The sequence below is a fragment of the Enhydra lutris genome, unplaced genomic scaffold (genome assembly GCF_002288905.1).
Source record: "Enhydra lutris kenyoni isolate GAN:26980312 unplaced genomic scaffold, ASM228890v2 scaffoldscaffold14, whole genome shotgun sequence".
NCBI classification, from domain to species: domain Eukaryota; kingdom Metazoa; phylum Chordata; class Mammalia; order Carnivora; family Mustelidae; genus Enhydra; species Enhydra lutris.
Genome location: NW_019154098.1, coordinates 1,509,980 through 1,524,457, shown reverse-complemented (window position 1 = coordinate 1,524,457; position 14,478 = coordinate 1,509,980). Strand labels below are relative to the sequence as shown.

The window sequence follows — 14,478 nt, the reverse complement described above, 5'->3', positions numbered from 1 at the left end:
GTGTCAGCCCGACAGTTCCAGGTCACGTGGCCTCCCCTCCTGTCCTCGCTCATCCTCTGGAGAAAGCTGCCACTCTCCAGAATGCAAGCCCTCTCACCCAGTCCCCGGGGCCCGCTGGGTCGCTGGGCTGTATGGCGCCGGGGATTGTTAGCAGCAGAAACAAGGCCTAGAAGACGTCTTGGAGGGACAGGAGTGCTCACGCCCTCACCCCTCAGCCCTGCCTGCTTCCTGAATTCAGCGGCGCCAGGACAAGCCCAGACCTCTGCTGCCTCGTGCCTTTCCTGCTCACGCCCCTGCCCCCCCTTCCCCCTGTTCCCCAGGGTCTCAGCCTTGGAGTGGGAGAGGGGAATCAAGGCCTCGATCACCGGGCTCTGGGGGTCCCTGGGGTTCCACAAAGGGGGCGAGTGGCTCAGAGAGGGAAGCGCCTAGCTCAGGGCAGACAGTGGCCACTCCAGACTTTCTGAAAAGGCAGCCTAAGGGGTCCCCGGGCCCTGCTGAGGGTGAGGGTGGGCATTAGGATGGGCAGGTCGGTTTCCCTCCCTGGAGGTGCCCCCCACCTTGGGGTCTGCAGACAAGGCTTCTTTAGTTTCCAGATGCATCATGGACGAGGGCTGGCCGGCCGCACAAGGGGACGCATGGCGCCTGGCCGCCGCTCACTCGTCATTGAGCAGTACCCGCCATGGACCACGCACTCAGGGCCCAACAGAGACAGATAGGAGAGACGGGGCCAGCCCGCAGGACCCCCAGATGAGCTGGGGAGATGGGGCACAGACAAGTGGGCCCCATGTGAGTGGGATGATCGGGTGTCCAAGGGTTGGGGCCTCCTGAAGAGTAGAGCAGGGACAGGCCATTGGGGCCTGGGTCTGGGCCGGGGGGCCTCGGGCTTGGCACACCCCTTCTTCCCCACAGGGCTGAGGTGACTACCCAGTGAGTCAGGCCATGGGGGGATACAGGGTCACACTGCCCTGGGGCAGGGCCTGCCTTGTCCCTCCACTCACGGACCTGCACTCGCTGACAAGACCTCCCTCAGATGATGTGGAGGGGGCAGGGCCTTGCCCAGGGTCACCCGGCCAGCCCGTGGGAACCAGAGCCGGGCCTGCCCTCCTCCCCCAATTCAGTCCCTGGCTGCCCTGGGGCTCTACCCCATGCCCAGGTCTCCCTACTCCTCCCTCCTGTGCGGGAGACTCGCCCTCACACACAGGGCCACAGGCCTAGACATGGGTCTCTCTCACCTGCTTCCCAGGGTTTGGCATGGCCCCACCTGTCTAGATCATCCCCTGGGCCACTAGTGCGGGGCCTCCCTCTCCTGCTGTGCCAGAGCGCAAACCCAGGGAGCAGACACACCGGTTCTCAGGTCTGGCAGCCAACTCCCCTGAGAGAGGCCCCACAGGACCTCTGCCCACATCAGCACCTAGCGCCAGCACTTAGGACAAGCACCTAGCACCAGTACCTAGGACTAGCACCTTGAGACCAGCACCTAGTGCCAGCACCTAGGATGAGCAGAGGTCTGGCATGCACCCTGCTTATCAGTTTCTCGGCTGTGTTCCTTTGTGAAGTAGAGGAAGAGAGCCTGCAGAAGGTCGTGGGCACAAGCCACAGAACCCAGCAACCCTGGGGACCTTGGAGTTCCAAGGGCACAGGCTCTTAGCAGTGTGGGCTTGTAGAGCCTGGAATCCCAGAGCTGAAGAACCCAAAGAACCTGAGAATCATGAATCCAAACCACGTGACACCAGTTAGAATGGCCAAAATCAACAGGACAGGAAACAACAAGTGTTGGAGAGGATGTGGCGGAAGGGGAACCCTCTTATGCTGTTGGTGGGAATGCAAGTTGGTGCAGCCACTTTGGAAAACAGTGTGGAGGTTCCTTAGGAAATTTAAAATAGAGCTTCCCTATGGCCCTGCCATTGCACTACTGTGTATTTACCCCAAAGATACAGATGTAGTGAAAAGAAGGGCCATCTCTACCCCAATGTCCATAGCAGCAATGGCCACAGTCGCCAAACTGTGGAAAGAACCAAGATGCCCTTCAACGGATGAATGGATAAGGAAGATGTGGTCCATATATACAATGGAGTATGATGCCTCCATCAGAAAGGACGAATACCCAACTTTTGTGTCAACATGGACGGGACCAGAGGAGATTATGCTGAGTGAAATAAGTCAAGCAGAGAGAGTCAATTATCATATGGTTTCACTTACTTGTGGAGCATAAGGAATAACACGGAGGACATGGGGAGATGGAGAGAAGGGAGTTGGGGGAAATCGGAGAGGGAGATGAACCATGAGAGACTGTGGACTCTGAAAAACAAACTGAGGGTTTTGGAGGGGAGGGAGGTGGGGGGATTGGAAGGTGGTGGGTATTAAGGAGGACACAGATTGCATGGAGCACTGGGGGTGGTACATAAAGAATGAATCTTGGAACACTGGAAAAATAAAATTAAAAAAAAAAAAAGAAGAACCTGAGAATCAGGTATCCTGTAGGGAGTTTATTCTCTCCATGTGAGGAAAGCTCCCTCTAGGGTTCTAGAAAAAGACAGAGTGTGTTTATGTTCTATCCCTAGGTTCTCCGCTCTGCTGTGGTGCTGCTCAGTGCTCCTCCTATTGTAGCCTGAGCCTGTGGCTCTAAACCCTTGAGCTCCATGATGGCATTGGGTATAAGTTCCAGGGTAGCGAACACCAACAACCTATGTAATCCACCCATCTATCTGTTACTTATCCACTCATTCTTCTATCTATCCATCCACAGGCTGCCAGCCAGCCCTGTATCCATCTATCTATCCATCCATCCACTCATCCATCCAACACCCATCCATATATCCATCTGTCCATCCATTCATCCATCCATCATCCACCCATGCACTCATCCATTCATCCATACATCCATCTTCTCTCTGTCTACCCCTCCATCCACTCATCCATCCATATATCCATTCATCATCGATCCATCCACTCATCCATCCGTCCATATATCCATCTTCTATCCATCCATCCACTCACCCATCATCCATCCATCATCCATCCATCCACTCATTCATCCATGTATCCATCTTCTATCCATTCATACATACATGCATCCATCCATCCACCCGCCCATCCATCCATCCATCCATCCATCATCCATCCATACACCTATGTGTCCTGTAGGAGATAGCTTACATGACGTCTCTCTCTCCTATCCTCTCTTCCCTTTCTCATGTACATGCACACCTGTCCCTGACAAGAGAACACAGTAATTTTCAAAGACTGTGGAGTGAACCCAGGTGGGGGCTCTCAGAGCCTTACATCTGCAAGTGGTTGGCGGGCAGCTCTGGGTCTTGCAACACCCAACATGCAGAAACGCTCTTTTTATTTAAGATTGTATGATCAGGTGGGGGTGGCTTTGAGAGGACATCATTAATCCTAACCCTTAAGAGTTTGTGCCCTGTTGGTCTGTCTGTCTCTGGCCACTAGTACCTCAGAGCAGTGTAAATTCCTTTCTTTGACAATCCTGAGCCCTCTCATTGGTCCCTTGTCCCTTGAGAATAGCAAATGGCCCCTTGTTGGGTTCTGCCGCTCTTTTAAGTTCCACTAAAACACTTACCAGGACAACCAGATTTTTTTAAGGTTTTTTCTTTTAAAATTTCAACATCATTTTCTTTTTTTTTTAAAGATTTTATTTATTTATTTATTTGACAGCGAAAAAGGGATCACAAGGAGGCAGAGAGGCAGGCAGAGGGAGAGGGGGAAGCAGGCTCCCCGCTGAGCAGAGAGCCCGATGTGGGGCTCCACCCCAGGACCCTGAGATCATGACCTGAGCCGAAGGCAGAGGCTTAACCCACTGAGCCCCTCAGGCGCCCCAACCAGACTTTTAAAAATAGATTTTTTTTGAAATAACTGGTGACATGCTTGGATGGGGACTACTGTCCTCCCAAGTATGTGTGGGGGAGGGCTTCAGTCTCTCAGTGAGACCCACATTCCAGGCGCAGGCAGCCTTTTCCCAAACCTGCACTTTATAGACGAGGTTCCTGGAGCTTGTCAGGGCACAGGGTGATGCTCGGGACCCGGCAGGGCCAGGCGGCCTGGGTGCCGTCCTCACTCGGCCTGACACTGAGGAGCTACAGCCCCGCCCCCCCAGGCCTCCAGCAGCTGCCCAGCTCAGCCACTCCCTGCTCAGCCTGGTGGCCTCAGGGGCCTGGCTTTGGCACCAGGCCCTGGTCTAGGGGGGTTCATGCTGTTGCAACCTGCTCTGGGTGTGGGGCTGGGCTCCCCAGGGCAGGGAGTGGGTCCTAAGCTGGGCCTGGCAGGGAGCTCATTACCTACAGAGCTTATGAAGGGGCTTATATCATCTCATCCTGGGAATATTATGTAAGGACAGAGCAGGGCTGCTCCTTGGGGAGCAGGAGATGTTGGGGGGAGGCCCAGGAACCCCCAGAGCAGAGCACAGGCTTGGGGCCAGTCCCGGAGGTGACCCCCGGGGCATACAGAGCCAGGACCAAAGCCGCCAGGCCAGCCACTCTGGACTGCATGGTGCATGTTAACCAAGCTCTCAGCTCGGGCTGCCACCCAGCCTTCCCGCCTGTGTCCTCAGCAGCTTCGGGAGGGACAGGTCAAAGCCTGAGTCCCTGGCTGCGGCCCCACACCCATGCCACCCCATAGTGTTCCTCCCTGAGGCTCCAGCCCTGCTGCCCCCTCAGGGTTCCTGCCCCGGGGTCTCCCTACACCCCACCCCCAGCCCTTTCTCACCCTGGGCCTTTATACCTGTTGTCCTCGCAGGTTCCCAGGGTCCGGATCACAGCTGTCACCTGCCCCTCAGAGAGGCTGTTGTTCCCTCCAGCACCGCCCTCCACTCCCCCCCCCCCCGCCGCCCCAGTCCTGGGAAGGCCTGGCCTGTGCTGGTCTGCAGGCCCCACGTGCGTGCTGCTGCACTGGTCCAGCGCCGGCACGACCCTGGTGTGTGGTGGGCGCTCTCTGAGTGTCTGTTGATTTAATGACTGTGGTGCCGCCGTCGGGGATGGGGGAGAAAATTCGGCTCTGGGCAGACCACTCTGCCAGCCCAGAGTGGAATCTGAAAAGCTGCTTGTGTCTCAGTGTCCTCTAATGTTCTCATGTGGAACAGTCTCTTGGCCCCGCCCCGACTTCTGAACGCAGAAGCTCCTGGAGGAAGAGGCGGTGGGTCATGGTGTGGCACCCACTGCGGCTTTCGGCTTTCCGTTGTGACTTGCACGGGTGGGACCTGCGCTGGAGGGAAGGCTGGTCGGACAGAAGTCAAGAGGGAATTTCCACTCTCCTTAAGAAAACCAACCTTCCGAGGCTGCTTTGGGGCCACCGTACCCCAAACCCCTGAGATGTGGACACTTCACATGGACCCCAAGCCAACCTCCTCCTGGGTCCCTGGAGCCCTGCAGGCCTGGCCACGAAGGGAAATTATACTGGAGGCTCAGAGGGGCCCCAGGGGAAGGCTGGCATCCTTGCTTCCAAGCCGGGCCCCCTCCGCCGTCGTGTCTTCCGGGGTCTTCCTGGGCACAGAAGGAGCCACAGTAAGTCTGCCAGCACCAGGCACCACCCCCCCCCACCAGCCTGAGTCCCCACATGCCTCCGGAGCACCGTGCTTCCTCCAGAATGGCCGGCACAGGGCAGTAGCAGGCACCAGGTGCCCGCAGCAGGCCGGGTGGGTTAGCTGCACATCTGCGGCCCGGTTCCCAGAACTGAGGCCCACGCCCAACTGGGGAAGCTGCTGCCTTTACCACGCTCCGTGGCCGTGGCCTTGAGCTGTGGGAGCCCACCTTTGCCAGGCAGGCCCCCCAGGAGGGAGGTGAGGGTCAGTGATGTGGGGGAAGGGAAAGGACTCAGGGCCTGCGTGGGGAGGAGGCAGACGGACCAGGGCTGGGCCCCATAGGCTGGGACAGGGAGATCCCGCAGGAGCTGTGGGCAAGGGGACCTGTGTGGGGTTCTGAGGAGAGGCCCTGCGCAGAGGCGAGGGAGGAGAGCTGGAGCCTCGGAGGGCCTTGCCGGCCAAGAAGAGCCCTGGGTGCCTGGCTGGGCCCCGACCGGGGGTGCAGGACGGAGGGGGTTGTGGGGCACACGGTGGGGCTGACCACGGATGTCAGGGGACCCCATGTGAGCCTCCAGGTGGAGGGGGTGGGAGTGGATGCTGGCTTCTTGGATTCCGAGGGGAGCATGCTTGTCCTCGCTGAGCTCGTGCGTGGAGCGTGCGCCCACCCTCTGTAGAGAGCTCCCTGCCTCATCAGAGGTACAGCCCCCCCACCCCCCAGTTCAGTGTCTCAGAGAATGGGGACAGGACAGGATATGTGACTTTATTCTCCTCTCACAAGCTCCTAGGGGTGGGCTTGCTGTGCACACCCTTGCCCGAGGCGGTGACAGCCGGCAGCTGAGGGATCGGGCACAAGCCTGCATTTACCTGGCAGGGACTGGGGTGGGGACATGCGGATCCCAGAAAGCCTCATCCCCTCTCCAAGCTTCGGGCAGTGAGCCAAGGGCCCCGGGAGGGGCCTGGCAGTTCCAACAGGGCTCCTGGCTCCCAAGAGGCCCTGGTGGGCCAGGAGGAGCGAGCGTGCCCGCTGGGGTGTGAGTCAGCAGTGGAAGGAGTGGGTGGGGGGTGCACGTGGGAGCCCAGGGGTGGCTGGTGCTGGGGTGGGGGGAATGCCCCGACCTCTGAACCCCCTCTCCCTCCCTGCACAGCAGCTCTGGGCACACGAGCCTGGTTGGGAAGGAACCCCCAGTGGAAGCCCCTGAGAGCAGGTAGAGGTGCCAGGGGTGGAGGTGCCCTTCCCACTGCCGGGTGGCCGGGACCCCAGGAGAGGTGCCAGGGGTGGAGGTGCCCTTCCCACTGCCGGGTGGCTGGGACCCCAGCAGAGGGCTGAGGGACCCTCGGAGGGGGCTTCCTGAGCAGGGGGGAGCCTCCCTCCCAGGGGCAGGAGCCCAGGGTCTGGGTGTGGCCAGGGGAAGTCGGGAGGAGCCCCACGAGAGGCAGGAGCTCTTCTTGCCGGCTTGGCAGTGTGCGGAGAGCGGCATGGCTGCAAAGGACCGCGGGGTCCGGGCGACAGCCAGCGCCGGGGCGGGCACGGCGGGCTCACCAGGCCGCCCGGAGCAGTGGCCACAGCAGGCTGGCCGAGGCGCTGAGCCACAGGGCCCCTGGGCTGCCCGCCAGGCCCACGGCTGCGCTGCGGTTACACTGGCTGCCCTGGCAGCAGGAGACGGAGAGCGTGCGGCCGTCCGAGGACATGGTGCTGTTGGGGCACACCGGGGCGCAGGACTTCATGACCAAGATGCCACCGGGGTTTGCTGTGGAGAGAGGCGCGAGGGCCCATGGCTGGCGTGCCCTGGGTCCCCCCCCCCCCCACCCGGCCAGCCCGCAGCGGGGCAGGCCGGTAGCCCAGGGCCATCAGCACCGCCCGCACGGCCAACCTCCAGGGCCTCCTTCCGTGGTGCCCGCAGGCCTGGGGAGTCCCGTCCAGGCCCCTCGGTGACCCCCCACCTCAACCTTTCCCTCTCACAGGTGCCTGGACTCACTCCTGGGTCTAGAGGAGGGACCAGGCCCAGTCCCCAGCCCTGCCCTGTCCTGGGCCGGGAGGCAGAACGCCTCTAGCTATGTGACCCTCTGGCTTGGCCTCTGCTCCTGCACCGGGGACAGCTGAGCACCGGGTTCCCAAAGTGCCCGGACGGCCGCTCAAGCCAGAGGTGTTGTGACCGTGTGGGACTTCCCTCCACCTGTGACCTGTGACTCAGCGCACTTGCCACAGCCCTGCCAGAAAGGGACGACCCCAGTGCGCGACATGACCTCTCGGCTCAGCTTCCTGGTCCAGGAGACAGATGCCCAGAGCCGCCCCTCTGAGACTGTTCGGGGGTCGGCAAAGTTACTCCCCGCACAGCTCTGAGCCGGTCGAGAAAATGCTGCCCGTAGTGAGCGCCGTGCGCAGGGCTGCGGCGAGAGCAGCCTGGGCCAGCAAGGACAGAACAGGGGGACAGGTGGGCGGCAACAGCACTGGGAGGGCCAGGGTGAGTGGCAGGCCCCAGCCCCTGCACACATCCCCCCTCCCACAAGCGGGACCGCACGCAGCCCAGGAGCAAACTCTTAGTTGAACCTGATGGTTGGTCAGGACCGCGCTCAGTCGGGGCAGGAAGGGGCATGTATTTATGGACAGAATGGATGGGGGCAGGGGCCGCCCCGAGTCTCCAGGGCCCGGTGGCATTTCCACAATGCAGCAGCCTCCTCCCCGCTGGAGTCTGAGCTCCAGGCTCTTCCCTTGAGAAACGGGCTACGGGGTCAGGCTTGGGAGGGCTGAGTCAGAGGGCTCAGCGGGCGGCCTGACAGCCCCTGACACTCATCTTTGTCACAGGCAAGACTGCTTGGCACTGTGCTGCGAGGAGGGCGGTGCCCCCCGCCCCTGGGATTGCCAGCAGGGAGCCGGGATGCGCTGCCACCCCCACAACCCGCTGGAGGGGCCTCAGTGGTGCAGGAGGCCCACGGGAGTGACGGCACTACCACCTGCCCGTGGCCGGACTCCCCAGCCAGGGGACCCCCGGTGCTGCTCCCGGAGGCCCCCCACCTCCCCCTCCCACACAGGAGCGCCTCACTCACGGCCCCCTGTAGGGAGTACAGCCCTCCAGCACAGCCCCAAGGTCAACACATCCACTGCTCCTGGGGGACCCGCTCAGGGAACGCTGCCCGGCCGGACCCAGGGACGGACAGATGCGACAGACGGTCCATGAGGAGCCAGCGAGAGGGCCAGCCTGGGGTGTGAAGGAAGCCCCCACCGCGGGGCTGGAACTGGGGGCCCACGGGGGCTCCTGGTACGCTGGGGACCGCCAGGGAGGAGCCCCCTCGGACCCTCCTCACCCCCCCACCCCACTCACGTCAAGGTCTGTGGTTTTAAGGCTCTTCCGCCACCGATGCTGCTCAAGGCCGAGAACCGCCCGGCCCAGCCTCACACCCGGCCAGAGCCAGCAGGTGCCAGGCTGTGGGCCAGGTGACCCCCCACCCCCAGGGTTTGGCTGAGTGGGGCTGAGTGGGGCTTCTGAGAACGCGACACGGTCCTCTGCTGCCTGACAGGGAAGGGTCCTGCGGGCAGTGGACTGTTTGTGCTGCTTCCTCATGGGGCCCTGGGCTGAGCGGGGGATGGGGGTGGGGCAAGACCACCCGTGTCCCCGGCCAGACACCACATCTCCTCGTACTAAGGGGCCTGTGTCCCAAGCAGGAAAGCCTTCGTGATCACCCAGGTTTATAGGGAGCCGGGCCCAGTGAGGCTGCCTGGCTGCCTGGCCCATGGCAGAGCCCCTGAGTCAACCAGGGAGTCTGGGGATGCTGCTGGGACCCCCCCACACAGGACACTCATGGTGACAGCAACCTGTGGGGGGCTCCTCGTTCCCTCCCAGGAGCCCAGGGCCTCCTGGACCGCCACACACCGCCATCTACGGGGGACCCGGCTCGTGCCACACCTCCTCCTCTCTCAGGGGCTGCCAGGGGGGCCTCACAGCAGCTTCTAGCCCCTCCCTTCAGTCCCCACCCTGTCCTTGCTGTGCCTCCAGGCCGGCTTCCCACTGCCCTGTCCAGGCCTCTGCGACCCCGTCAGGCTTGCCACTCCTCAGGGTCACCAGAATCACTGTACCCCTTGCCTCCCTCCCACGTGACCTTCTGTGGTCCGCGCCCAGCCCTGCCTGTCACCCTCAGCCCCCGACTCAGCCCTGAGAGCCCACGGAGGGAGCAGACTGCAAAGGGCATCCTGGGAGGTCGGAGGAAGGAGAGAGCCTCTCCCACGGGGTCAGAGGAGGCCGGCCGCCGGGGGGTGGGGGGGATCTGGAGGAGGCGGGTTATGGGTGTGGCTGGTGACATCCCCCTCCCCAGGCCGAAGCTGAGGGGGCGCGGGGGCCTGTCGCCTGCTACCGGCCAGGTGGCCCTGCAGGGCTATGCCCGCTGGGTCCTCCAGGGGCCAGCCTCCCTCCATGTCTCGTCCTGCCACAGCCCTGTAGGGCCTGCTCCCTGCCGCCTACATCTCCTGCGTGGACCCCTCTGACTCTGGCTGGAGGGCGCGGGGTACTCACTGGCCTGCGTGATCACACAGTACTTGTCGGTTGGGGCACACTCCACCAGAGACTCGCAGTCCTTGTGGCCGCAGCACACGTGGCAGTGCAGGGCCGGGGCTAGGGGGAAGCAAGCACAGGCCCCTGTCAGTCTGGGCAGGGGAGCCCGGGCAGGGTGGGGCGTGGGGAGGCTGGACCACTGCCCAGCTGTCCCTCTCTGCACCTCGTCTTCCTCCCAGCCTCCCTGCAGAGCCACTCCTGGTCCCCTGGGCTGGGACTAGAGACTCGGTGGCTGGAGACGCACCCCAGGCCGGCCGGCGCTGTGCAGGGAGTACCCACAGGCAGAAGTGGGGTGCAGCGTGTGGCCTGGTGTTTGCAGGCGGCCCTGGGACCTGGGACAGAGGCGGGCACCGGCAGCAGGGGGCAATGCAAGGAGAGCTAATTTTGGGGGGATCTGGGCTCTGCTTCTCATTGTCCTTGCCCCTCTCTGAGGGACCATCATGGGACTAGCGCAGCCGTGCTGGGAGAGGACATGACATGAGCATCAAGCACTTGGCTCGCCCCCACCCCCGCCCCGCGCTGGGCTCCCAGCTGTGGCCCGCAGGGCTTCGCACACAGTGTACACTGAGGGCGGCTTAGTTACCAGGAGGCACCGGCCCTGCCCCTCACTGCCTGGGACCTGCCTGCCTGATCCAAGGGGAGTCTACAGCAAAAGGCCCCTGTTCTAGTCAGACCCCACATGTGGTGTGACTGGCCCCAGTTCCCAGCCACAAGGAGACCCTGCAGGACCCAGAGGTGGCCGACTGAGGTACTATGTGTGACTGAGTGGGATGGATTGGAAACTACAATAGACACTTTTGTGGGACACCCGGTCCAGAAAGAATTGAGTCTCAGTACAGGGAGGGGTCCATCTGGGAAGGCTGCCTGGAGTGGGTGTCCCCAGAGCCGTGATGCAGCAGTTGGGCTGGTGGGAAAGCCAGGACACCTTGCCCAGGATGGGGGGCCTGTGCTGCCAGAGAGGGCACCTCTGCACCAGGTCTTGGGCCCTGTGGTGTGCTCTGGGCAAGGCAATGCCACTCGGATGTCGAAGCTGGCACCTGAGAAAGGGGGTGATGGCGTCCCCTACACATGGGTCAGCAGCCATCAAAGACCCTTCCGCCTGTGTGGAAAGTGAGGACGCTTGGGGCTGAACCATGGGCAATCAAGTCAAGGTCATAGCCCAGGGTCCCAGGCTATCTTCCCAGGCTAGTGTTCTGGAACCCCCAAGAAGAATAGGGTATCTGGGGTGACCCTGGCTGTCCCTAGGGTCCTGTCTGCAACAGAGTCCCTGATGCTGGTGGGTGCAGGTCCTAGGTTTCTCTGAACAAGAACCTTACTATGCCTCTGCTTCCCCACAAGGGGTTGGAGGGGCCTTGTGAGCTAGGGGCTCTGAGCACATCCTCAGTGGGGTCCCGCACGGCTGCGCCCCACCTCCACGCCAGCCTCTCTTCTGATAAGCACTTTGTCCTCTGCTCTCTCCCCAGAGCCAGCCTTGCAACCTTGCCCAAGCATCCCCTGCCTGTTTCCAGCCCCCCAACCCAGGCTGGGTCTGATCCCCAAGGCGCCTCCCTCTCTGCCTTTCCCTGAGGCCAGAGGCCCCACCTCACCGCCTCCACTCAGGGGACGCTGAGGGGCCATTATCCCTGGATGGTAATTACTCTGCTGATAATCACAGGCTGGATCACCCCCTCCCCAGGCCCCATTTCCGGTGGCCCCAAAGCAGCAGGTGCTCTGGTTCAAGGTCACACAGCCAGGTCATCAGGTAAAGACAGAGCTGGGGCCGGGATGGGGTGACCCACTCCTTTTCGCGGTTTCAGCACGAGAACGCCCTTTTTCCAGGAGCACAGGGTGGAGGTCCCCCAGCTGGTAGCTGCTCCCACCGCCCGCCCAGAGCTCTGGAGACTCGGGCCCCCCCACCGGGGTCTTTCACCCCACAAGACGCAGATAGACCAGAAACTGGGCCCAAGGGGACACAAGGGGACACAAGGGGCACAAAAGTCTCCAGGTCTGGCTGATCAAGGAGCACCCACAAGAGCTCTCCCTTCGCTCCCTGCAGCTCCCAGCAGACCCCGCCGATGGGAGCCAGTCCCGCCCAGCGTCTGCTTGTCCCAGTCGCTCCCACCCAGGTCAGTGGCCCTTACCCAGGTCAGCGCACAGAGTAGCCAGAAGCAGAGACAGCAGGAGTGGCCTCATCGTGGGGCATCCACTGGCTGGGACTGGGCAGCCGCCAGCACCAGGTGCCTTTATATGGCTGGCGTCCTGGCGGGGGTCAAACCTAGTAATTTAGCTGGAGCAGAGCTCGGGGTGGGAGGGCCGGCCTGACTCCTGCTGCCTGGGCTTCCCTCTGCCCCACCCCCAGGCTCTGGGGACTCTCGGGAGGCCACCGTGTCCTCTCTCCTGAACCATTGGCCTCCTGGTCCCCAAAGATACCATGGGGCCCCAGGTCAGGCTGGGGAGAAGGAAGAGGAATGATGGTCTATGGGTGCCGGCCCACTCTAGGGACCTCAGGGACGCAGCTCTGCCAGGGGTCTTCTGAGTTTCTCCTGAACTTCCCCCTTGGGACAGGCAATCAGAGAGACACCAACCCCATTCTGATGGGGACACTGAGGCACTGTTGGCTGAAAACTGGCTGCGGACCAGCCCGTCTCAATTTTCACGTGCACACGGATCACATGGGACTCTGGGAAAGCGCTGGTCTGGGTTGGGGGCCCAGGCAGGACCTGAGACCATGCATTCCTAGTAAGCCCCTGGGCGTGCTTCTGCTCCTGGTCCAAGGGGCCGACCAAGTGGGGGTGGGCAGAGCCAGAGGTGCGGCCCAGCATCGCAGGTAGCACCGGACCACTGCCCGTTGGCCTCCAGACCAGGCTTGGGGGAACCACAGAAGACAAGGGTGCCTGGGGAGGAGGCAGGGAAGAGTCTGCCCACCGGAGGCTGAGCCCAGTTGCTCTTTTGGGGTCTGGCTGGATTCCCAGGGGCTGAGGGTCAGAGCTCACACCTCTTGGTGTCTCTCCTCCAGCACCTCCCAGGGCCACAGGCCCCTCTCTTCTGGCAGCTGGAGTCCCCTCCCCAGTGACCATAGCCACCCTTCTAGATGCCACCCTGACTGTGTCACCATCCACTGAGAGCCCCGAAGGTGCGCACCATCTGCATAACCCTGGCTCCCCAGCTTCCCCTGTGTCCCCCAGGCCCCTGCCCTCCCCACAGCCTCTGGAGTGAATCCACACGCCTCCATGCCCTCATCCAGGCCTGGCCTGATTCCTGACTACCCTCCCCTTCTTTCTGGCCCCTGCAGAATCATCCTTGTCTAGGACATCCTCAGACCCAGTATTCCTGCCTGTGTCCACCCGGAGCCTGTGTCCAGGCGGGGCTGGGCAGAGCTGCACGTGCCCATCCCTGGGTACAAGGGCAGCAGAGACAGTTGGTGGCGGGATGGGTGGTGGAGCAGGCACACAGGCTGGGGGCTGTGTGCTTGAATGTGGGGGCCCTGCTGTGTGGCAGGGGTCAGACCCCGGGCTGGGACGGGCGCTCTCTGCACAGCCACCGCCTAGCAGATTGTCTTAGAGCCTGGCATCCCAACGCACGCTGGACCACTCGCTTACTCTGATGGGATCTTTGTCAACGATACTTTATGTTCCTTTTTTAAACTTCTTTTAGAACTTTCATAAATTTAGCCACATGGGGTGTGAGGCCTCATTTGCCCTAGCACCAGAAAGATGGGGGTGGGCTCACCCTTATCAGGAGCCCGCTTACAGGGCACCTGGTGCAGCAAACACACAGCTCAGGTCATGAAGCCTGAAATTCATTCACATCCAGGTGCTAAGATGGGAGGGATCCTGGCTGCGCAAACCCAGAGTCCACGCCGTGCCTCCTGCCTCATTCAATTTCTCTCCCCTTCATCCCCTCTACCCACACCAGCCTCTAAATCCCTGTTCACTCCATCCCCTCGATCTCCTCTCTCCACCCCACCCTCCATCCCTTCCGTCCACTCCATTCATAGCAGCCGCTCCGTGCACACCAGCCACCTGTGCACACCAGCCGCCCATGCACACCATCCCTCTATCCATTCCATCCCCTAAATCCACTCTGTCCACACCATTCACTCCACCTCTCTGTCCACGCCACCCCCTCTACCCACAGCATCCCCTCCATCCTGTCATCCCCTCCATCCCCTCCATCCAAACCACCTCCTCCACTCCCACCCCCATACCATGCAGTCCATGTTCTCCAGTCACTGCATCCAGACTGTCCCCTCCATCGTCATCCCCCACACACCCAATCTGCCCCCCCCGTCCTCACCACCTGCTCCGTCCCCGCCGGCCACCCCCTCCACCCCATCTACGCCAGCCTGTCCTCCCGCTCTGTCCGGGTTAGTGTGTTCCACTTCCCGCAGCCGCTTTGTCCGCTCTGGCTCCCCACGTCTCT

The 14,478-nt window shown here is 61.9% G+C and overlaps 1 protein-coding gene across 1 annotated transcript; it reads right to left on the bottom strand.

Moving 5' to 3' along the window:
* Positions 1–7,069: 7,069 nt before the first annotated feature.
* On the bottom strand, positions 7,070–12,249 carry LOC111146511 (ly6/PLAUR domain-containing protein 2-like). The gene is made up of 3 exons (XM_022502047.1): positions 12,198–12,249; positions 10,039–10,137; positions 7,070–7,281 (listed from the first exon to the last, which is right to left on the bottom strand). The coding sequence occupies exons 1-3, from the start codon at positions 12,247–12,249 to the stop codon at positions 7,070–7,072; spliced, it is 363 nt and encodes a 120-aa protein (XP_022357755.1).
* Between the last annotated feature and the right edge of the window lie 2,229 nt (positions 12,250–14,478).